This window comes from Anabrus simplex, chromosome 8 (assembly GCF_040414725.1).
Source record: "Anabrus simplex isolate iqAnaSimp1 chromosome 8, ASM4041472v1, whole genome shotgun sequence".
Taxonomy (NCBI): Eukaryota; Metazoa; Arthropoda; class Insecta; order Orthoptera; family Tettigoniidae; genus Anabrus; species Anabrus simplex.
The window spans coordinates 28069329-28095986 of NC_090272.1; the positions used below are offsets into that span (position 1 = coordinate 28069329).

General features: G+C 37.4%; 1 protein-coding gene across 4 annotated transcripts in view; it reads left to right on the forward strand.

The window, feature by feature from the left end:
- Positions 1-26658, forward strand: part of LOC136879250 (mitochondrial import inner membrane translocase subunit Tim23) — an 83206-nt gene that overhangs the window by 21715 nt on the left and 34833 nt on the right. For all 4 annotated transcript variants that reach the window (XM_067153061.2, XM_067153060.2, XM_067153062.2 and 1 more), the window contains exon 4: positions 22091-22205. In XM_067153061.2, coding sequence (XP_067009162.1) covers positions 22091-22205 — 115 coding nt within the window. The remainder of the gene's footprint in view (positions 1-22090; positions 22206-26658) is intronic.

The following is a 26658-nucleotide window of genomic DNA, read 5'->3' on the forward strand; positions in this document are numbered from 1 at the left end:
TCGAAATAAAACCACATAGATGATAAGAAACGCTCAAATACGCTACTCGTACAAAATTTTAAATACACATGACTGTTGTTGTATGGAAGACTCTCCGTGATATGGGTCTAAATAAAACGAAGACAAAGGACAGTAACTGTAATGTACCTTTGGATGATCTGAATTATTATTTTAGCTCAAGAAACGTTCAGATGAACGAAAATACGAAGAGAGCCACTATTGACAGAATATCTTCAAAGGGAAAGCATGGTGGAGAAACATTCTACTTCTCTCACGTGACTCCAGGTGATGTAAAGAGCGCCCTCAATGACATAAAATCAAGGTCTACTGGGCACAATGGAATAAACCTGTCCCTTTTAAGAAGAATTCTAGACGTCATTCTTCCTACAATAACGCACATTATTAACACCTCTCTTATGACGGGAATCTTTCCTGAGAACTGGAAAAATGCCACCATCCGACCCTTGCCGAAAAACAGTACCCCCATAACCCTTGACGATTACCGCCCTATTAGTATCCTCCCTGTACTAGGAAAAGTACTGGAGAAACTAGTACACAAACAAATGACAGACTATCTTACATCATAACTTACTCGACAGATATCAATCAGGGTTCAGATCGAACTACAATACCAATACAGCATTAGTAAAAGTAACTAACGACATTCAGCTAGCAATGGATAACGGACAAATGACAATTCCTATTCTACTCGACCTTACAAAGGCATTTGACTGCGTAGACAAAGACATTTTACTAGCCAAATTAGAAATGATGAAATTTTCTAATAATGTATTATGCTGGGTACGTTTCTATCTCAGTGGACGTAAACAATGTGTGTCAGTGGGAGATAATATGTCTAGATGGCGAAATACTGAGATGGGGGTAGCACAGGGTGGGGTGTTATCACCCCTTCTGTTCTCCTTATACATGAATGACCAATCAGAACAACTGACGAACTGTAAATATCGCTTATACGCAGATGACATCCAATTGTATATTCATACCAAGCTGAATGACATACAAGAAAGCAACCATGAAATTAACGAATGGACTAGTAGCCACTGCCTGAATGTAAACCCATTAAAATGCATGTTCGTCTCCTAGTCTCAGTGGTTTCATTTGTCAGGTCAGTGTTGAAGTCTCCCATTAAAATCATATGTTCATACCTGGATATTCAATCCTGTAGCGCTTCTTCTAGATCTGTTGTGTTTCCAGTCTTCGGTGGGCGGTACACTATACCGAGTAAACACTTCGTACCACGAACTTCAATTTCTACGAACAAGAGCTCCGGTCTGTGAGAGTATTCACTTGACAATTGAAATATTACCTTGTATTTCAAATCATCACGTATGAATATTCTGCCTCCCGGCTTTCCCTCTCTATCGTTCCTAATGTATATCCACTCATTTTAACCAGTGCTGAAGGGATATTCTGACAGAGCCATGACTCTGAAATCATTATAGCATGCAGATTACAGGTTGAAAATATTTAGGAGAATTCTGAGAAATGTGGGACAATGCTCTGTGTATTGACATGTGCTATTTGTAGGGAGGTAGGGTAGGGCGAAAGAATGTCTTTGAGACGGTTAGTGGTATTCTGCAGGGGGGAGGGACTGGCATGACAGGGTAATGACCTGCCTGGAACAGTGGTGAAAGGAGGCTGAAATTAGACACATTTGTTTCCTGGTTGCTTAATGTTGCCAACTTGAAAGTTAAATGATGACAACTGATAGTAAGAAGTACGTACTACAACTATAAGATTAGCACCTAATCAAAACAACTGTAGAAAATTAACTTAAGTGAACTAAAATAACTGTGGCGGTCCTTATATTGCCTAGAGTCTGTTCGTGACTAGCGAATACTGTTCAGATCTGAACAATTAGTTATGGCTATTTTACGGTTCCCTTGTTTTACATATATGATCCCATCACTAGATCATACGTTGTGGACGGTAAATTTTGCGACTGCTTCCTGAAGAAGTCGGAGTCTTGCTGGAGTTCAGTCCTCGCGGATTGTTTTATTCGAGCCCTTAAGTTTATTTTTGTTCGTGAACGTAGCGTTTCCATACCTGCCAACTTTTACTGTTTGTCCTTAAAATTTACGGAAATTGCAGCATTTTACGGTTTTATGGATGGACAGTGTCATTTTACGACTTTGCGGACAAAAATTTGAAACGTTAACATTAGATAATCGCTCCACTTCCGTACATTCAATTGTTTGCATGGGTCGAAGCACGCTCGGTCTTGGCAAGACCGACTACAATATATCGTAGTCTGTCTTGGTCGAAGGCAAGACCACGATAGTCGATAACTCATTCTTTGATATGATTGGCAGTTTTAATCGTGTGATGTTTGTGTCATTGTTGGAATTGAATTTAAAGCCGGGATAACAGTTCTTCCGTGTGAATCTTAGGTGATATACTAACAATTTGTTGGTTATTTTGATCCACCTTTTCAATACAAATTACAGTTTGTGTTGCTAAGTTGTAATGTTACAACACTAATTTATCGTTGACATGTTTCGCTTTTATTCACAAGCATCATCAGCCTATAGAATTGCCTCAAGGTTTGTCATATTTGGATTGTTATTACAAATTTCATTACATTGAATGTAAATCTAATTTCAGTGATAATATTTAAAACACAAGAATAATATACACATTAAAAATTATGACAATATGATTTGCAATGTTAAAATGGAGTAACTCTTAATTCTAAAACACATTGACGTCCAAAACACGGTTTTTACAATTTGAAAATTTGGCTAAAAATTGTTTGCAATGTTAAAATAAAGGTGGAACAAATGGAAATGAACTTAGGTAATATTGACATAGCACGTCAATAGCAAACGCCCCGCCCAACATCTCTTCCCCTCAACCCCCTACCCGCCCTTCACAACAGCTCTTTCATACGTACAACACAAGGAGTAGAGCCACAACAGACAATAGTCACACTAACGCAATAAGGTCCACAAGATTCTGTAGCGGCAGACAAAGGGGTAAGTGATAATGCAACATCAACACTCACATTACAAGCACAACACACACACAATATTACTTCAGTTCATTTCCATTTGTTCCAGATGCTTCTTCCATTCTATAAATCGAAAGAAACATAATCAGATACTCAAAATTTGGATTGAAGCCCCTTTTAACCATAACTTACATCAAAACAATCAACTTCAAACGGAGAGTCTGGTCGCTACAAACAAGAATTAAATATGTCAATACTTCCTCTGATCAAATTGCCAAACTGCAGCAGCAAGCCTCATCAAATCTAGAAGCCATTTTCCAACGAACCCAAGACTTCAATTCTAGATTATCATCTTGACTAATCACGCATAATGCAAAATTCCAGTCTTTTTAAATAACATTATTTAGAGAGCACAATTCTTAACTAAAATTCTCAATACTGAAATTTTACTGTATTCTAGAAACCAACGCACTTCAGAAACTGTGGCTCCTATATATTAACATCCAATATTTATATTTATGACTCAAATTTTAATGCCAAATTATAGTTGAATCAATTTTATTTTAACATTGCAAAGATTTTTTAGCCAAATTTTCAAATTGTAAAAACCGTGTTTTGGACGTCAATGTGTTTTAGAATTAAGTGTTACTCCATTTTAACATTGCAAATCATATTGTCATAATTTTTAATGTGTATATTATTCTTGTGTTTTAAATATTATCACTGAAATTAGATTTACATTCAATGTAATGAAATTTGTAACAACAATCCAAATATGACAAACCTTGAGGCAATTGTATAGGCTGATGATGCTTGTGAATAAAAGCGAAACATGTTAACGGTAAATTAGTGTTGTAACATTACAACTTAGCAACACAAACTGTAATTTGTATTGAAAAGGTGGATCAAAATAACCAACAAATTGTTAGTATATCATAGCATAGTTCAATACGGGTCTAATAATGAGATTAGTTACATGTAATGAATCTTAGGTGTCAGTAGGCTCTGCTCCGCAAATGCTTTGTTCCGCTCCGTTCGTTGGATTGTGAAGTGAAATGTCGGAGAGTTATAGGCTGCTCTTTCCCTTTTCGTAATCATTTTTATACAAACTATTATGATGCTCCGTTCGCTTGTGATTTAACCTATATTGTTTGACCAAGTGATTGTTGTTCTTTGGTGGCCTTTTGAGGTTATGACATATTTTAATGAAGGGTTCCAGGTTTTGTGTTATAACTTCGTGCTTCGCAGTTTCCTGTATTCGTTGGACTAATCACACTCGTTCCAATGACTGGGTATACCGCTATTAGTGAAGCCCCTTAAATTACAAAGAAGAAAAATAATTACATTCGTTCCACGTGTGTGTGTTTTTTTACCATGTGCACTTTCGTCATTCACGAGGTTGGCGTCGTGTTCATTTAAACTTTTAAGGCTTTGTGTGCTTTGCCATGTTTTAATGAAGTGTTTGACTGCCTTGAGTGTTTGTTATAATTTTATGTGACGTTCAGTGATCGATGTTTGAATGGATATAGAGACATTTTTTTCTCAGACATTTTCATACGCTATATTCCTGTTATAGGTTATCATGAATAAATCCAACAAGAAACAGTACTTCCAGACATTTAAAGAATCATATTCTGTTGATTTTCCGTGCATACTAAAATCAAGAAAGGGAGAAAAATTTGCCTTTTGTACGGTATGTGGGTGTGATATTAATATTGCACATGGTGGAAGAAACGATTTAAGTAATCATGTGAAGTGCGGTAAGCACGTAAGTTACGTTAAATCGAAGGAAGATAACAAGAAAATCAACACCTATTTTGCCAAGTCTGGAAACGTCGACAGTGACGTAATTAGGGCTGAGTGTCTGTTTACTTCCTTTTTGGTGGAACACAGTGTGCCTTTAAATGCGGCTGATCATGCTGGGGCTTTATTTAAGAAGATATTTCCCACATCAGAAGTTGCAAAGAAATACAGTTGTGGTCGCACAAAAACGGCATGCATTGTAAATAAAATGGCAAAAAATGCATCATCTGAAGTTAAGTGCCTTCAGATTGGACCATTTTCTTTGGCAACAGATGGAAGCAATGATACGAATGGCAAGTTGTATCCTGTTGTTGTTACATTCTACGATATTTCGCGGGATAAAGTATTGAACACTGTGCTATCCATACCAGCGTTAGAGGGTGACTCAACAGGGCGAAACATAGGTAACCTGATGTTATCACAGCTGAATTCTCATAACATACCAATTGTAAACTGTGTGGCTTTCTGCTCCGACAATGCTCCTGTTATGATAGGACACAAAAATGGGGTTTCAGCAGTTCTGAAGGAAGTTCAACCAGGTATTGCCGTCATTGGTTGCATTTGCCACCTGATTAATCTAGCAGCTGAAAAAGGTGCTGGAAGATTACCACTTAAAGTGGATGAGATCCTTGTTGATATATTTTATTTCTTAGAGAAGAGTGTCAAAAGGAAAGAACGCCTTCAGAAATTTCAGAACTTGCAGAATAAAGAGGCAAAGAAAATTCTGAAACTTGTATGTACTAGGTGGTTATCTTTAGGCAGATGTTTGGATAAACTATTTGACCAGTGGGATCCGCTTCTTTCTTTCTTCAAGGAGGAAGTAATATTATGTAGTACCCAAAACATTTCCACAAGCTTGATATCTTTCAAAATACCTAGAGTTGAACAAAGTGGATCCAAAGAGTATCAGAAGAAGAGAATTCTTGATTCTGCTACTACACATGCCCCTAAAAGAATAGCATATTCTTCCAAATGTGACAAACCCATCCTAAAAAGCAAGACTTCTGTTACAACACATGAGGAAAAATTGTTTTTGTTCCTATCCTCAAACTTGAACAAGGCCTATTGCACTTTCCTTCATGTGACTATTCCTGTATTTGACAAATTCAATGTTGCCCTTCAGACTTCTTCCCCACAAGTCCATTTTTTATTAGAATTTCTAATGGATTTGCTAAAGCAGTTGTTCACCAAGTTTATTAAGCCCAAAATTGTCAAAAGCTCCTCATTGCTTGAAGTTGAGTACAACTTGATTCAAAATCAAAGAAGTGATGATGAGTTAGTTATTGGCATTCAGACTTCGAACATAGTGAATGATCTCCAAGGTACAGATAAATCTCTTTTCATCAGTGAGAGAAACTACTTTTGTACTGCCTGTGACTACATCAACAACAAGTTTCCACTCAAGAATGATGTGTTAAAGCATGCTCAAGTTGCTAGGTTAGGCAAAATTGAAGATGCACAGTTTTCTTCCATTCGTTTTTTCTTGGAAAAATTTCCTATCATGTTATGCAAGGAAGAGAATGAAACTACAGATGAGGTGGTGAATGAGCTTCAGAGGCAGTTCACAGCCCTTCAGGTAGATGACACTTTGGTTGCAAATCAAGATGCTGCGAGTGATTCCAGTTGGGCACAAATATCAAGAATTCGTGGAGCCGATGGACTTCTTAAGTATAACTGAATTTCTAGGGTAATGCTCTCTATTCCAGATAACGGGAATACTAGCCGTTATATACTTAGATAATCTCGAACATAATAAGATTATTAATAACATCAATGGACTCTGTCTTTGGCATTGCTATTTTGATGATACCATAGCTATTATTGATAAACAAATCAACAACAGCAATAACATACTATCATTTCTCAACAACTTAGATAATAATATTAAATTCACTAAAGTAGATGAGTTCAATAACTCTTTGAACTTCTTAGATATCAAAATCACACGAGCATTGAACAAATTCAACTTCCAAATATACAGAAAACCCACCTTTTCTCCAACAACCATAAAAAATGATTCTTTACATCCCAACTCACATAAAAAAGCCAGTTATCACAGTTTAATATATAGAGCATTAAAGATCCCTATGTCCTCTATTAATTTAAAGAAAGAATTACTATTCATCAAGGAAATAGCTAAATTCAATGGATTTAACACGAGTATGATTGATAAAATCATCAATAAAACCAAACTGAAACTGGCTACCAATTTAACTCCATTGAAACCCGTCAAACCAAAATACGCTAAATTCACGTTCACTAACCCTAGCATTTACCCGATAACCAATTCATTAATGAAGCACGAAATAAAAATAGCCTACACAACAAAAAACACTAACCGTAATTTATTCTTCAATCACAACTCTATTAACATCACAGACAATAGTTACTCTGGATCAGGAATATACAGATTGAAATGCTCTACATGTAATTTTTCTTATGTTGGCCAAACTGGCCGCAGCTTCTCTACCAGATACGCCGAGCATTACAATGCCCAAAGACACAACAAATTCTCCGCAATGGCCAACCATATGAGGGACACCGGGCATAAATTCACCACAATAGAACAAGACCTCCATATCCTAAAAAGAGTCGATAAAAGCAAACTCATGACAGAATATGAAAACTTATTTATTTTTCTCGACCAACATTTTAATAAAGATAAGAATCTAAATGACACTATTGATAAAAAAAGCCCCTTGTATGAACAGATTCTTATTTTATTACGAGAATCAACTTCCCACACCAACAAATTCTTAAAAATCTTCAACCTCACATCAATTAGAGTTCCCACCTCCCCTACAGCTAATATACCCCCCTCCCTTCCCCCCGCCGCTAGTACCTCTAATTCAAATACAACCAATAAACCCATAGCCACACCCACCGTAACATCGCTCCCTCCAATAGCCTTACACCGTTACAACACGCGCAGTAATACACTCTCTTCCTTCCCTCCCACCAATAGCAGCCCTCCTCCAATAGTTACATCAACGCAAACAGATCCCCCTCCAGCACAAAACTTCAGTTATAACACACGTAGCAAGAAGTCTACTGTTGCAAATACTTCTAACTCATAATGTTACAAGCTATCTTTGTCACCGTCAAATGGTAAGTGCACACGATTCTACTTCAATATTTTCAAATATCTTTTCACACAATTAACTCTACGTTTCTTGCTTCCTTTTACAGATTCCACTTTTATATGCTTTTTCAACTAGAATATCTACAAATTCACAATTTACAACATTTGAACATCACTTCAATAGTGATCCTATTTGAAACTGTTCTTCAACTTCTATTCACCATCTTCATATCCTCAACGTGTTCTACAACGTCACCATATGCATCTGACTTTCGTCTTTTATCTTCAAGATCATGATTAACTTCGGATCTCTCGACTAACTTTGACTTTTATTCTCTCTTCTTTACTTTGATTATATACGATTTTTCGTCATCGTCTAATTATAACCGCCAGACTATCAACTTTACTTTTATGCAATGTTACTACTTGTTGTATAACAATCTGTTGTTTTATCCATTGTACTTATTTTAGCAGTCTTCTAATGTTAATGTTGTTAATACTGCCACTGTTATATCTCTTCACATTGTATTATCAAACCATCATTGTTATTTTTAATGTTATTTTACTTCAAATCTCTTCAAGATTTTAAAATTCATTTCATTACTACATGTTATTTAGACGCTTATTTTTAATTTAAGGTTAAGACTATGGCTGATGATGCCTTCAAGGAAGGCGAAACATGTACCACTATTAGCCAACAAATTTATGTAAATCATCCAAGACGATTTTGTATTGATTAGGTGGTCTAATAAATAACTTAATGTTATTATTTCAATCAAATATCATCAATACGGACCAAAAATGATATTTATTACATGTAAAGCCGGGGTATGTCGAAAATCTTAGATTTTTCGTTGCGCGTGAGTTTTACTGATAGCCCTTTTCAAAAGTTGGCAGGTATGCATTTCTCTTATGGTACGATACAAATTTGACGATTATAGGTCGCGGATGCCCGTTCTGATTTTTCCCAACGCTGTGAGACCTATCAATGTCATCCACAGAAAGACTGACCCCGATTTCTTTCGCAATGTCAAGAACTAAATTGCCAGTGTTCTTGTTCGCAGTTTCAAGTATACCGAACACACGTAGGCACTGCCTTCTTGGATACTGTTCCAAACAGTCAGTTTTATCCTGCAGTTCAGTTTTTAAATCACTGATTGTTTTGTCCTGCTCCTCCAGAGCCCTCCTAAGTTCTTCAATTACACTCATATTAAAATTAATAGTTTCTTTTAATTGATCAACAACTGACTTTGTTACCTGGTCCTGCATAAGGTTGGCAAGTGTGCGAAGTATCTCCTTGTTGCTCAGCGCTTCCTGTACAGCCTGCTTAACTATGGCTTCCATTGGCACTTGCTTCACCTTGCGTGGCATTATTAATTTATTGGATTTCTTGCCTTTTGCTTTCACTAATCACTTCACTAACACTCACTCAGAACCACTGCACTGGTAGAGATAATGTAATACACTCTGAGCTGCCACACTACAAAAATTCACCTGCTAAATTCACGTTCGCCACGAGCCGCGTATTCTGCGTCTGTGCACTGTCCGCCATATATGCACTATATGGTCTTTCATCCTGGCACCCAACAACAGTGGAAAATGTGAGGAAACTAGGTGGTGTCCAGCGACGAGCTGAACATATAAGTATCAAACACATTCCTCTAAACACAGCCATGTCATTGCCACCAGTGAACTCGTTATGTAAACAAATAGACGTAGCCTTCCTTAAGAAATCCCTTACAGACAACACACACCTCTCTCCTTTCCACCGACTGCAGGTTAATTACAGCTCTGTTAAGAGAGGCCAAGGAGTTATTCTTGTCCCTCCCCTCGCCAGAAGAGCCTTATATTTAAATGGATTTTATGCAAGGTCTGCTCGTATCTGGAATCTTCTACCGTCTGAGGTAAAACTGCTTCCTCTTCCTCACTTCCTCCATGCAATAAAGAAAATATATATGTAAATAGAACCCCATATGTGAAGTATATTACTTGTATAAATAAGAATTGCAAGAAAAATGTGGGCGAATGTGTATGTGTGCGCGAACTGGGTTATCTGACATAAACGACATTGAAGCATACAATATATATGACATGGAAACCATGTTTACTTGGTGACTGATGGATGATGACGTCATAGGGTGTTAGAGACAGGCAGAGAATTAATATCCAAAAATCTAAGTCCAAATTTTTGCTACTACCGATGAGCGACTAATTTAATTACTTAACATTTCACCTTGGACTAGAAAAAATTATTGTGATGACGTAAGTATGAGGCTACATAACCCCTGTTCATCTATGTGGTACACCTGCAAAAATGTGACGTAAGCCTTCCTCGAGGAAGCAAGGGGGTGTAACACCTGCGGTTCTTATGAGCTTGGGCTCATCTAAATATGTACATATCCATGGCATATCATGGATTATTGAAAAAACTGCATAACCATGGCTTATAAACAGTGTGAAATTTTTAAGTAAAAATATTCAGGAAAAGGTAATCGTATGATTTACTTTCTTCGTCAATAAACATGTAAGTAGGTGGTGGGTTGAAGGGAATCACCAAGTGGTTATGTTCGTTAGGTTGGTACTTAATCTATTACAGAACTATTTAAAATAGTTTTACTTGAGTCAAACACAATACCTATTATGGTTACGTTTATCAACAGGTTGGTACTTCTCGTGCGCATTTGTAGATCGAAGATGGAGGGGCCGTTACTTTCAGCTCTGGTCGCCATTAACACGTGGTCGTGATAGTGGGGCCATTACTGTCAATTCAAGTTTTAATATTTATTTTATTAATGATTCGTACGTTCAAGGTGGATTTATGTGCGTTGTTTTAGGTGGTGTTTAATTGTGTATCTAAATGCAATAAAACTAACCTCGTGAGTGCTTTCAAATTAATGCTGGCTGGCTTCGTAGACAGTACGTGCAGTGGATATCAAAATAACCTTCCCTATTAATATGTGAGAATCATTTGAACACACTATTATCTATTCCTGCAACGATGTGAACTTGCAATGTAATGTAGCCTCAGTTTAAATTTTTCTGTGTGAGTAATAACACTTTTTGGGGTAGGTTGGTAGGTCACTGGCAAGCATAAAGGAAGGATCTTTCTTCATTGGTGCTGCACATATTGTTTCATATCGTTCGCTCATGCTTTTCTGGTTCCTAAACATGCACCTGCATTCATAAATTGGGAACTGTAAATTGTTCTTTAATGACCTGGTGCCCAAGGGGTATTGAAGCGATATCTGATGTTTACTTTGTTTTTAATTTCTAGTATTTTATGGTTCATTGCAATTTTTATGGTGAATTTATATCAGTATGCATTATGTGATGTGATCATTTTCTGCAGTACCGGACGCGTTAGCCGTGTGGTTAGGGGCCCGCAGCTGTTGAGCTCGCATCCGGGAGATAGTGGATTCGAACCCCACTGTCGGCAACCCTGAAGATGGTTTTCCATGGTTTCCCATTTTCACACCAGGCAAATGCTGGGGCTGTACCCTAATTAGGCCACGGCTGCTTCCTTCCCATTCCTAGACCTTTCCTGGCCCATCCAATTATTCTCTCCAGTCATTCGATATTGTAAACATGATGTATCCTAGCATACAAATCTCCAAGGTATACCCCATCATTCAAAACAATTTAAGCAAATGCAGCGGCCTAAGTATATTAGAAATACAGGATTTCATGTCTATACTTAAATTAGTTATAAGCAACAATTATTTCACTTTCGATAATGTTATTTATCAACAAGAAGGATTGGCTATGGGATCGCCGGCCTCGGGCATCTTAAACTGTATATAGGATAATATTTTTTGTTTATTTCCACCTATTCAATACATTACAATGTATGTATACATATTGAATAGGTGGAAATAAACAAAAAATATTATCCTACATACAGTTTATGAAACTTTCAATACGGACGAAAAATGATTTTCATCACTCGGGTATCTTAGCCGAGATTTACTTTTTTTGGAACACATCAAAATTGATGATGATAATAATAACTTTGCAACATCCTTTTCTGGGCAAGATATATAGATGACACGAAAGTAATTATGGATGAGAGCATCACAGACGCTACTACCATCCTCATGAATCTAAAGAACATTGACCCGCATATAAAATTCACACTTCAATCCAAAATTGAACAGAAAATTAATTTTTTAGACTTAACTATTATCAGGCACCGAAGCTACTTAAGATATAAGATTTTCAGAAAACCCACCCAAACAGTCACTACAATCCGTCAAGATTCTTCAAACCCCCAAATTCACAAACAAGCAGCGTACAACAGCATGGTGTACCGAGCCTTCAAAGTTCCAATGTCTAAAAGAGACCTCAAAATGAGTTGAACACCATTCTAAATATAGCTAAATCTAATGGATACAGCAGTTTCTTTATTGAAAAAATAATCATTATATATAAATATCGCCCCTCTACCACTTTGAAAAAAAAGATAAACAAAACAACTCCTCCCTTTCTGTCTTTACGTTCAACGATCACAAAGTCACCAACATCTTTAAAAAGCATGAAGTAAAAGTAGTTTTCAAAACCAACAATAGGAATCCACAAGTCTTACATAATGCTACATCCATAAACAAGTTCAATAGTTTTTCAAAATCAGGGGTATACAGGATTATTTGCATCAGTTGTAATTCTTACGCCAGACAGACCGGGAGAAATTTTAATATAAGGTTCCCGGAACACATCAATGCCCTGAAGTACAATAAATTTTCAGCTGTAGACAGCATATGTATGACTATAATAACAAATTCACAGACATAAAACAAGATATGGAAGTTCTCAAAATCATCAACAAAGGACCCCTCCTGAACACTGCTGAAAGCTGCTTCATACACATAGATCAGTATTTTAACCTGGATCATAATCTTAATGACAATTCAGAAAAGCCAAATATCTTATTGGACCTTCTCTAATTCCCATTTTTAGAAACGTCAAACCAACAAGTCATAATTCAGTTTTTCATAATATTCACAGCACCTTTCCTCAACAACCATCTCTTTTCCCACATCCTTCGGCCCTGCCTTAATCCCCACGTTCCCCTCCACCCCCTCTCCTTTCCCCGACCTCTCCCCTCGCTCCGCCTCTCTCTCCTTGCCCTGCCCCTTCCTTTTCCTTTGTATCTCACAACCGTTAGTATGAGGCACACAACAATACACCACGCACCACATGCCGCAATGAGAGGTAAGTCTCATATAACCTATGGCATTTGACTAACACACACTCTCTCACTCTCTTTCTATTAATTAATTTTATCTATCATTTATTCAGGTTAATTTCATGGACACCGCAATGAATTGCGAATTTATACCAGCCACAAATTAAGAATGTGTCAGTTTTAACCATATCATCATGTGCCGTCGTGACAATGTCCAACTGCATTTCAGCATGATTTTAACAAGCACTACGGGAACATTTCATTTTATTTACGTTGGTCGATGTGGAAACACCATCTAGCAGTTCTGCATCAGCTGGTGGTTATTTACAGTGGCATCCAGTGGCTTGCATGCTGCTAACACCACTCAAGTAGATTTGGTGATTGATGATCTTTACAATGGCGAAAAATGAAAGTATCCTCCTATTCAATACATCATATATTCCGTCATTAGACGGAGTAAACAAGTTCAGACATGTTTCGGCTCGTTTGAGCCATCTTCAGTGAAAAAATTAGGGGGGTTGGAATAATTATTTACATAATATGAGTTGAAAAAATGCTAAAAAACATAATGAAAGCGTAAATGAAAAAACAAACAAAAGAGAGCCTAGATGGAAACAAAATAGCACAAATATACAATATTTACATCAATATGCAGAGCAAAACAACTTATTGCGACAAAATTCAGTGAAACAGGTGTTAATTTGAAATAATAATTGATACTAAAAACTGCGTTAACCTAAGAAACAAGGGAATAAGAAAACAAATGATGCAGATGGAAATGAATAATAGTAGCACATGGTGGGGTGTGGACCTCATAGTTTACAAATTATTAGTTTATAAAAACGACAAAACAGTTTGAAATCGCTGTCAAAATCCTAGTGGAAACCCATCACATCAAAATGGTCAGGAGGAGAGCGGGAGCAAACATTTTGAGAGAAACCAAGCCTGAATTAACCTGCAGGCGAAAAGCCTGTGATAAGGAGAAAAAACACCTTAAATTTAAGGCTTTAGAAATAGCAGCATTCTTAATATCTTCTCAATCTAGCGGTCCCTTTCTTCATTATTGTTTCATAATGTTGGCTGGTGTTTTGCCTTATTATAGAGGGGTCGGAAGGGCCGCATATAAAATATGAGAAGCTGTGTTAGGTAGAAGACAGATGCATAGTAAATTGCAGTAATCTAGTGGAAACCGTCAATGAAGTTCTAATGGTGTGCAGTGGGTGGTTGTCCTCTCTAGTGGCCTGGCTTTCTTTGAGAACTTTGAGAAAGCCAGGCCACTAGAGAGGACAACCACCCACTGCACACCATTAGAACTTCATTGACGGTTTCCACTAGATTACTGCAATTTACTATGCATCTGTCTTCTACCTAACACAGCTTCTCATATTTTATATGCGGCTCTTCCAACCCCTCTATAATAAGGCAAAACACCAGCCAACATTATGAAACAATAATGAAGAAAGGGACCGCTAGATTGAGAAGATATTAAGAATGCTGCTATTTCTAAAGCCTTAAATTTAAGGTGTTTTTTCTCCTTATCACAGGCTTTTCGCCTGCAGGTTAATTCAGGCTTGGTTTCTCTCAAAATGTTTGCTCCCGCTCTCCTCCTGACCATTTTGATGTGATGGGTTTCCACTAGGATTTTGACAGCGATTTCAAACTGTTTTGTCGTTTTTATAAACTAATAATTTGTAAACTATGAGGTCCACACCCCACCATGTGCTACTATTATTCATTTCCATCTGCATCATTTGTTTTCTCATTCCCTTGTTTCTTAGGTTAACGCAGTTTTTAGTATCAATTATTATTTCAAATTAACACCTGTTTCACTGAATTTTGTCGCAATAAGTTGTTTTGCTCTGCATATTGATGTAAATATTGTATATTTGTGCTATTTTGTTTCCGTCTAGGCTCTCTTTTGTTTGTTTTTTCATTTACGCTTTCATTATGTTTTTTAGCATTTTTTCAACTCATATTATGTAAATAATTATTCCAACCCCCCTAATTTTTTCACTGAAGATGGCTCAAACGAGCCGAAACATGTCTGAACTTGTTTACTCCGTCTAATGACGGAATATATGATGTATTGAATAGGAGGATACTTTCATTTTTCGCCATTGTAAAGTGAAAACCGTCAATACGGAATGATTCTAATATCCTGTAATGATTGATGATCTGACTACAGAATCAACATGTACCAGTTCATGTTTTGCAATTGAAATTGTAATGATTAGCAGTGATGGAACTAACAGTTCTATGAATATCAATACAAGAAAGAGTCTGGATGATGAGCATACTCCAGATGCTAAGAATTTAGAGCCTAATGTATTTTTCAGATTTTACACTTAGTTCATCCCAGATTTTAATGTTAATTGCGTGTTTGTACATTAGTTTTCATGTCAATTGTGTGTTTTTACATTTGTTTAGTTATTAGATGTATTACATTAAGGCTGAAGATGGCCAGCCAAGGCCGAAACTAGTCCCTAGTTTAGTAATGTACAGTAGAGTCTCGCTCATCCGACCTTCGCTTATCCGACATTACGTGTTATCCGACACTGGTAGACTTAATTTGAACTTCTGGTGGAGACTAAATTCAGGCACACCCGCTGTGGAGGTTGCGACCATGGGACAAGCACTGGCCTGACCGCTGGCAGTAGGACAGCTTGTTTTCTCAAGGACAGGTGCAGTGAATCTCCAGTCATTGTTCATTGTACTATTGGTTGGGTGCGGATGTTATAGTTTTCATATCCTCTGTGAGTATGCCGAGTAAATGGAAGAAAGTGATTGTTTCTATGGAAGACAAGTTGAGTGCATTACAGAGACTGGACAAAGGGGAAATTCTTCAAAATGTGGCTTCAGATTATGGTGCTGGATGTATTACAGTGGAAGGCTGGAAAAACAGAGGGAAGAAATTTGAAAAGTGGTGCTCTACCAGAGCAGAGAAGAAATGAAAAATGTGAGTACGAAAAAGTAAGTGAAGCACTATTTCTTTGATTATCTCAACACTGGGAAAAGGGCCTGTCAATATCTGGCCCCATTCTGCAGGAAAAGCCTGTGTATTTCCAGAAGGAGTTTAATGAAGGGGACTCTAATTTTCCTGCCAGTGCTGAGTGGCTTGATCGGTGGAAAAAAACGGTACGGCATTAGGCAGCTTAATATCTGTGGAGAACAGTTTCTTTTCGTAAGACATCTGGAATGTTTTCGTTCAGTACTCCATGTACTGTACAACTGAATTGATAATTCAATAAACAGAGTACCGTAAAACATGTCCTTGTTTTAGTACTCGAGTATAGCCTTCCTGTTTGTTTCAGTTCGTTTTCAAAGTTATTCTGTATTATCCGACATTTTCGGTGATCCGACGTACTCCAGGTCCTGTTTAGGTCGGATAATCGAGACTCTACTGTAATTCAATAATATTGCATAATATAGTATTGAAAAAGATGAACCACACGACATTAATTTAATAATTATTATTGTGATCACAATTCAATACAGATCAAAACCATGAAGTTTATATCCTATGATTATCAAAGAGCCAGTCTCGTTCAACACAAACAAATCAATGTCGATCGAATGGGATTCAGGACGCAACCTGTATTCCCAGTCAAAGACTCTTAACGATCAGATGAATATAAATCAGAGCGATGTATCGAGTCACAGTATTGGCAGCATGCGAAAGCTTGTTCCGGCGTGAATTTTAGAAAGAGAATCTTGGTATTAGAAATTGTAAAAATGCATCAATGAAATCTATTTACACAATGTAATTTGTTTATGCACGCGATTAATTAAAACTTTGAAGTAAAAAGACCCTAGGTTATGTTGTAGTTACGAAAAAATGTGAATTATGTTAAAGATATTTGTGTTAGTTTAAATGAGGTGAAATATTTTGTTCCTTATAATGTCATTGTTTGCATATAGTGTTTTATATTAATGCAGTTAAACTCGTAGTTACCTGAAATGAAGAAAATACGTGAATTTTGCCATGTTTTACTACATTTTGCTGTATTGGCTTCCCGCGTATTTTGACGTACAGGGATTTTACTGCTAGGTCATTTGGAAAGTTGGCTGCCATCAAGAGCATTCGCGATCCTGTTGTTTTTTTTTAAATTTAAAATTAAGTTTTGCTCCTGATTACCTCACTTGCTATATTAATAGCAACAGCCATGAATATTTCTTAATTCATCCCTAGATGGTGCAGCTCTTTTTTAGGCATGCCCTCAATGGAGGTGCGCTGCATGTATGATTTTACCGCATACCAACCTTCATGCCATTCTTAAATCTCTGGCAGTTCCGCGAATCAAACTTGGGACCCGAGAAGAGCAGCTACTCTTCCTGCTCAGAGACTTGTGAGATTGGACACCAGTCCAGCCTACTCATGCCTGAACATCATTCGGCCTCTCCTTGGGTCCCTCTTTTCCCTGCTTCTTTCTGTTGCTAACTCATCCTCTACCTGCCTTTCTTACTTTACTCGTCTTGTCCAGAATGCTTGCCAGTGACTCGACACAATATTTGTCCTTTTCTTTGTCTGATGAAGATACTACACAGTGTCATTCTTGTGTATTTTCATCCTAGAATAGATAAATTTGTTTTCTCCTTTATGTTTCACTTATCCACCTTCTCATATTTACCGTATTTCCTTGTGTATTAGACCGCCCTGGCTTTTTGAGACAATCAAAACAAATCTTGCATATAAGATCCCCTATGTTATTTGTCAGAGGAAAAAAAAAATTCCGCTTCGTAGCAGGTATGGCTACACTACAGCTCCTGTGCCATCACACAAATTGCTGAAAAGTTTCGTCCATCCGACCCGTACAAGGCAAGTGTGCATCAAAGTCGTGTGGTACATCTGTGTTTTGTAATTAAGAATTGTCCGCGTCCGTAGTGTATTACAACTCCGATGACTTCACACAAATAGGTGAACAGTTTCGTATGTTTGCGGCCCGCACATTGTAAGCATTCATGAGTCATGCAATATGTTTGTGTTGTATAGTTAAGAATGTCCGCTTCTGCAGTGTAACGTTTAGTACATTTAGCTGTCGTTCTCAGGGCCAGAGTTCTATTCGCCATACTGCCAGAGATTGAAGAATGGCAGGGAGGTTGGTACACAGTAATATGATACATGCAGCTCACCTCCATTGGGGGCATGCCTGAAAAGAACTGCACCACCTCGGGATGAGGACACGAGTTTACTTTAGTTAAGAAATATTCAAGGATATTGCTATTAATAAAACAGGCGAGATCATTAACACTGCTGTCGTTTAATATCTCATAGTCCGGCCAATATAGGTAATTCGTCGAGGCATAGGTTTAAAATGTGATAAAATCATACTACACGTGGGACAATGAATGTGCAAAATTAAACATTATAATAGTAATGCACATTACTCCCCACCTTTAGATATCCACAAATATGACAAGCTTTCCATTTACCATATTTTCTCGCATTATTAATGCCGTTGCGTAATTTACGCATCCCAATATTTTTGGGTCCATAGTGGAGAAGAAGAAATGTTCACGTATTTGAACATCCATCACACAGCTATGGATGCATTTCGAAATAAAGATGTCAACCACTCAGGTAGCCGCTTTCCTATTGTGAAACCGGGTATTCCAAATACCGGGCAACGTGCTGTTATCAGCCAGTAGAAAATACCACTGCACTAGTTTAGTGAGAGAATCAGCGCAGAAGTGACTAGTGACACTCTATTCCAGTTTGGTACAAACGTATTTTGTGAGTGTTTCGGATACGGGACGTGCATTTTCTTTGATCTCAAAATTGTTTTTCAGTCCACAGTGAGCAAGTATTCGAGTAATACTGCATCATATAAACTCATGGTGATCAGTTACAATTTGCAACCTCACCATAAGATGTGTCCAAACGTCCCGGTTAATGAAACCGTCAATATCATTATACTTAATCTTTCCAGATATTGTAACTTATGTAAATTTGAAATAGAAAAATTCATTAACTTATTAAGATTTGTTTTAAACAACGATTTTTTCACTTTTAACAATAAAATTTATCATCAGGTGGGTTTAGCAATGGGCGACCCCATTTCAGGTATATTAGCTGATATTTATATGGAAAATTTGGAACATAACAAAATAAAGACATATAAAAGGGCTCTGCCTTTGGTTTAGGTATGTCGACGACACGTTCGTTTTAATAGACAATCAACACAACAATAGTGAGAAAATTCTGGAAACAACCATGGCCGTAATATAAAATTTACAAAACAGGATGAAAATAACTCAATAAATTTTCTTGATGTCAGTGTAACACACAGGTAACAAATTTGATATTCATATATACAGAAAACCGTCATATGCCCCAGTAATAATAAAAAATTATTCACACCATCCAAAATCTCATAAGCAACTCAAGGATTCCTATCTTTAACATTTTTTTAATGCGCACTGGACTTTTTACATCTATGAATATCTTGAAAAACGACGTAACTTCGTCCCAGTTGTTCTTCGAATGTACAACAGCACATTTAAGGAGCAAGCATATATTGAATTCCTTGAAAGATCTCCATCCCTAACAACTTTTTAATGCTGCACGGCGCACTGGACTTTAATCGTAAATAACGACGTGACTTCGGCTCAGTTGTTCTTCAATTGGTTAACAGCATCTTAAAGGAACAGGCATATACTAATCTCCTTATCCAGCAACTCAAGGATTCCTATCTTTAACATCTTTTTAATGCTCACTGGACTTTTTATGAATCTGTCATGGAGTTATTTTTTAACATAGTGCTGCATGTCTCTATAATTCTTTTCTCAACATTTCACATTATATGTATATTTACGAGACCTTATGTGTCCTTACATTGTTTGATTTCTTCAGTATTTATGTTTTAATTTTGCTTTAGGCTGATGGCCTACAATGTGCGTTCCATAAGTAATGCAACCAATTTTTTTCTGACACAACTGTACACCGCAGCGTGTTTTAACCTGCTGGGCTAGGTGGAGGGGGGTGTTAGATTCAAACGATCTTTGTCTCATTTGGCATATTCGTATCCAAGGTACAGGGTGGATGGACACGTCACTCGTACAAGATTGGATACGAACGGTTTGGGGAAATATGGCAGGGGTCCTTCCTTCGATGCCCGGCCCTTCTCGTGTTGGACAGTTTTCCTTTTTAGCCTGTATGTCATTATTATGTACTTACATGAATTGTACTTTTATTAGCACATGTTTATTTCACTTCAGGTCATATTGTCAGCTCGTAATGGGAAGAATAATTTCCAGAGCCGGTACTTCAAACCCACATGTCCAACTTACCTGATGTACCCTATTTGATTTTTTTTTTATCTCACGCCAGAATTTTACGCCAAACAACGATTAACTACAAATGAGTTGAACCAATTGCGTGTATATTATATTTGATGTATCTTTAAAATGTAAATTAATTGTAAATAATTTTTTAAATATCTGAATTCCTCGAATAATTTACGCTTCCAAAGTTTTCGCCTGTATTTTTCGTCAGAAAAGTGCGTTAATTACACGAGAAAATATGGTGTTTATTTTTTCCTTTGAGGAACTTCTGGCATTATCCAGGCACTTTGAGATAGCATACATAACTTATACAGTGTTGTCAATAACAGCTGTTTAGATAAATCCTGATGTGATAAATGGAGAGTACTAGCATGAAATATATTTTAAAAATAAATGTCTGGCTTTCAACAGCTGCAGTCATCCAAGGAATCCTTCCATTCACCATATACTGTATTGCATTCAGAAGTACAACTCTTAACATTTGCTCAAACCATCCCAGGCAATCAGCTGGTGGGTTGGCACGCTCTCTAAGCATGGTTTTATTCCGAAGGGGTGGCTTCTGCCAAACACACACCCCCCCATTGGGAGAGTACAAAAATCACCTCTAGAAATCATCTGTGAATAGATTCCCACTATTTGGACTCTAATTGGGAACGAACACATTGTAAAAACTTTCAAAAAGAGCAGAATCTCGATGGTAGCCAAGGCGACGTCATTTGGAATGGCGGCAGCTGCAGTAGCAGTGAAGTTTGCGACCCAGCCGATAATTCAGATGAAAGCAGTGATTAGGTTTGCGGTGTAATAGGCCTACTGCTCAACTGGCAGAGACAAATGACTGGCCATTAAGTTGTTTTTTGTTCTTTTGAATTAATGTTGCATAATACAATAAATAAAACTGTATGTCCAAACCCTGTCCCATTTCTCTATGGGGTCTGATATGAAGCGAGATGAATCTTCGTAGCAAGTTTTTAATACCGGATGCCCTTCCTGGTATCAACCTCCTCGGAGGTTAAATTAATGATGTGATATAAGATATAACATTGACTGATTATAGTTGCAGTATATGTAGGCCTAAAAATCATGTGTTCACCATTTATTGTTTTCCAGATTTTAATACATTTATATATACTGCCTTCCTATGAAGGTAGCCATTAAGATTCAGAAAACAATCATAAATTTGTTAGGGAAGAGTGTAGAATATACACATGTACAATTTATAGTTCTCTACAGCCAGAAGTCTTGTTTATTGCACGAAATGGGAGGCTGTCGCATACTGGACACCCCTCCTGCCTTACTATTTGTGGCTATAAAAGTTAATGAATATAGGTCTAATATGCGAGGAAATACAGTATTGTCCTGATAACAGTTCTAGTCAGTAAATATATTGAAGTTTGAAAATGTGAAAACCTTATTTGTAGGAAAAGATGCTGGGGTTATTTTTTACAGCACTCCTGGCATTAGCAAAGAAATATTATATTATTATAATATATTATGAAACTTACGGATGGGCCTAATGACAGCATTGAAATGTAAAAAAGTATGTTTTCCTTCTTTTCTGCATGATTGTCTGTACCCAAATGTCTGATATTGTATACTTTTAATATGATAATGGGAAACACAGGTGCTTTTCTACAAGACCTTTCCTCTTCATTCTGTGCTGTGATATTTCCACAATTATGTTGATTAGTACTCGGAAGGTAGAGCACTTGAAATGTTATGCTTATAAAACCTTTGCAAATATTTGTAATACAGTATTTATTTTTAATTACAGCTGGCCTGAGGAAATGTGCCATCGGCGGTGGAATAGGATTTAGTCTTGCAGCCATGTATTGCCTATGGACAGCTAGAGACAAATTACAGGATTTTCGACCAGAATATAATCCAGCGTAAGGATGTGTCTTTAGTTGCAAATTTGAGAAGTGAATCAGGTGTATGTTGATTGTACTCGCACGCATTTACCATAGTGTGCAATTAATGTAGACCATCTGATTCTTACATATAGTTATTGACTTTATAGACAAAAGTACAACAGTTGCCCTTGTTTGATTTCCGAAGCTTGAACCTAAGTTCCCATCAAGAAATAACATGTTGAATTTACTTCACAGTGTGTACATTTTTCTGTTATTGTTGATGCCTAATATAATCATAAAACTGTAAATAGCATGTGAAATGCCTGCACTTAGTATGTAGAGAACAAATATAAGAGTTGTGAATCTCCAAACCCTTCTATATCCCTAAGTTATTTCTTCAAAAATGCAAATATCTCTTACCACTAGTGTTACTGAGCTGTTAATACTAAAATGCAAGTGAGGGGAAAGGTCAGGATACTTCTTTTATGAGAAAGTACAATTTCATTATGAATCTTGGAACCATATTTTACCGGGGAAAAAATGTCTGTCTTTGGGGCCGCTGATACTAGCTTGAAGAGCGTGGAATATTTCTAAGGGTGTGGCATGAAAACATTGGAGTTGGTACAGAGAGGGGTATTAGTTCGTTGAACTTAGATTTTTTTGAGAATCTATTTTTATTGTTCATTGAAAACAAATTCATATCACCTTTCATACAAGTTGAGTTGAAGCGTTGTAGCAGACTCCGGGATGGTTGCTGGGCACAGCCTGGGCAGGAACCACGCCCGTCCTGGATGTGAAGTTCTCGACGTTCTGGAATTTCTCAAATCTAGGTGCACACATTGCGGGGTTTGATCTCACATGACAGTGTTGATGAAAGGTGAGGCGTGATTCACACACAAGTCCCCCGTATGGCATTCAACTTACTTGTAGTACTGTTAAATAAATTGACCTTTAAATATTGCGTTCACTCATTGCAAATGGAGTATGTCAAATGTTAATGAAATTGACACTAGAATCTTGATTCAAGCACCTTGCTGAATCACAAATGTTCATAAATTATCACTTGAAAATAAGATGATTGAACTGAATATCTGACCTCGTGTTAGATGTCAGTCGAATTATTTCTTGGGAAAATAATAAACAATTTATAATGTCAAGTTCATGACATGAGTTTCCTAACATTGGCATGGCAGACTGGAATGTTCTATTGGGTCACTAATCATTGTCATCCTTGTTCCTAACTCACTGATCTCATCAGTTTATGATTAGAACACAATATTAAGCACAAAATGCACAGTTCATGCAAGTTCAGGACACATTGGCACGTTTGTAATAAATTAAGCAAATTAAATGATGCTTGGAAATGTCTTATTCCGTCGATAAACAAAATTACGTCTACCTGAAGACTGTTAAGCAATGTCATTAAAGTTAAACTGCACTTGGAAAGAGTCTAACACTGTCCATGAAAAATGATTACGAAGTATAAATTATAAGTTCAATTATGACACTGAAAAGTTCTATGTTCCCTTGAAACTTCACGAGAGGAAAACACAGACTCAGATATGGCATGGGTACTCTGTTTCCACAGTCTGTTATGATGACACAAGTTTAAACACAAGTCCAGATGCGGCACTCGAAAATTATTCCATGTTCCCGCAATTTGTTATGAAACATAAGTTTGAACGTAATACTCTGAAATACTCTTAAGTTTCCACAGTTCGTCACAAAACACAAGTTCAATGTGGTACTTGAAAAATTGAAAATTGAAAAATTGAAAAATTCACAAGAAAAATTTTTATGTTTCCACAGCTTGTCGCAAAATATAAGTTCAAATGAGACACTCAGAAAATTTCTATGTTCCCAAAGCCTGTTTAAGAAATAGAAGTTCAAAATACAGGTTCAAATGTAGCACTTGGAAAAGTTACGACACTCACGAGAGAAATTCTAAGTTCCTTCAGTTAGTCACTGAAACACAAGTCCTAACATGGCACTTGAAGAAAATAAAAGTTCCAATTGCGGTGCAACCGAACACTCGAAATGCAAAGACTCGTCCGACCATAGGTTCTGCCTTGGTAAGAAGCCCGTGACAATTGTAGTATTTGCTGCAATTCTTCCTCAAGTCTGTTGGCTCTGTGGAGATGTCGCTGATGATTGATCTAGCCAATCTTTGCATGAAACATGCGGCCACACAGGCCACATGTAGAGGTGGGTGGAGGATGCGGTTGGATTTGACGTAGTTTCCGCTTTTCATGGGTTTCGATTCCTTGTCTGTGATGTGCCTCCTCAAACAGTGAGACACCTTTTGCAGTAGCTTTGCGCCAAAGAACACGGTTTTGTGCCGTCGTTGCCCAGGTGTTTGCATTTATGCTGGCGCTATTCATAGTCTTCTTAAGCTGGTCTTTATAACGTTTCAATGGAGCACCTTGAGGCCTTTTGCCATGACCATCTCACCGTAGAGAAGTTGTTTATGCAGTCTGCTACCTTTCATTCGCTGGATGTGACCAACCCACCTAAGCCAATGAGTGATGTTTAAAGCTTCTGTGCTGTTCATGTGCACCATGTCAAGAACTACCACAATGTAGTCATCCCATTTGATTTCACGATGGATATAAGTTTCTGATGGAAGCGTTCCAGTTTCTTTATGTCACGATAAAGTGTCCGAGTTTCACATCCATATAGTAATGTTATGACTTGTTGCGATACATTGACACAATTAAACATGAGTATGTATTTCCAAGTACTTGCAGCAATCGCTAGGCAAAAACCAACGAAAGTTCTATATGAAGGAAGCGAAAGACTCCGAGTAATATGTGCTGGTATGCCGCACAGAGAACTTAGCAAAGCAGAGCGCAGGGAAACGTGTAGAATGGGGTAATGGCACTATTCAAATGTCATGCTTTCGAATAACCACAAACAGTGCAGATCACATCCCAAGTCATGTGCCGATTACAATTATGGGCCTTTTCCCAAGGGGAATTTCCGCGGTAGGTATATATTAAGCAAAACAAAAGAGAACACAAAAATGAAAACTCCCACAAGCACAGGTTTAGAAAAGATGAACATATATATTGTAACAACTTCAAAGAGATAACAAATGTTTTCACAACAGAGAGTAAAATTAGACCATTTGATACACCATAGAAAAAGGGAATCGTACAAGTTATTGACAGGTCTTATTTTGGTTCATACAGGCACTAAAAGGAGTAACCACACAAACCACTATAAACCTTTGGTGTGCCCAAGTACGAGATAAGGGCTATAGGAATAAATTAATGTTCTCATTATATTCAAGTTCCAATATGACAAATGTTCACATGAATGCCGCGCAAAAAGCAGCAAGAAATTATGAAAAGGAACAAGTAAAAATAATACAAGTTAAAGGGAACTTTCCAGTACCCCAAATGATACGTAATAAAACGACACCATATCCCCCTAAAATCTAACACACACTTGTTTAAGACAGGAAGATACTAGAACATTCGAAATGTAAACAACAGACGCAGTGCGTATTTGGCAGAGCACAAAGTTACCAAATTTTTATTAGCATATTATGAGAAAATACGAATGGCAAACGAAAAGGAGAATGGAAAGAGAAACGGGAAAAGAAAACCAAGCAGGGAAAGGGAAATGATCAGGCTATCAAGTCCCACTTCAAACGAGGAAAAACAAAGTTCCTGTACAACACTTTAAAAGTTGGTCACCATAGTATCGCTAGTCCAGCACACTTCTTCCTTCACATTTCCACCACAAGTCTAAAGCCAATAGTTTGGCACAGCGAAATTTCGTAGAGTCCTGAAGGGACTAGAGTTCGAAATCCCAGCATTAGCCAAGCCCATATGGTGAGAGGGCAAAATTGAATGGATGACAATAATAATAATAATAATAATAATAAAAGTCTGCTCACCCAGTACGTAATGAAGAATGAAGTAAAATTGAAATGCACACGGTCCAGCCGCGTGCACTGCTCAAGCTCTCACTGCCGATTACAACATAGCAATCACACCTGATCGCCGGACAAGAGAAAGCGGCGAGTATATATACGGAAGCGAAGCGAGCTCGAGAAAACACTGGAACCAGGTGACGTCACGGTGATTGCGCGTGGAGGGGCAACAGTCAAAGCAGTGGTGAGACAGACTTGTAAGCTGAAGGTTCGTGAAACAGCGCAATATAGTGTGCACTAAATCGGAGCGGAGAAGTATGCATAAGGTAAGCGAAGTTGAGCTCGTAACAGACTACAGCTTGGTACACCATTAGTTTGGTATATATTTTGAGAGCTTTATTCAAGAAAACTCTGTGGGAGAGGTGGCTACAAGCTGCATGAGGAGAGCGTATTCTACTTTCCACATCCTTTTCTGAGTTTCAGTGTGTAGTTAGAATACTACCAAAGTAGGTGAATTGATCTACTTGTTCAAGAAGCGTTCCCACTATGATGACATGTAATTTAATCTTATGGGTGTTGATTGTTCATAAGTTTCCTTAAAACAGTTGA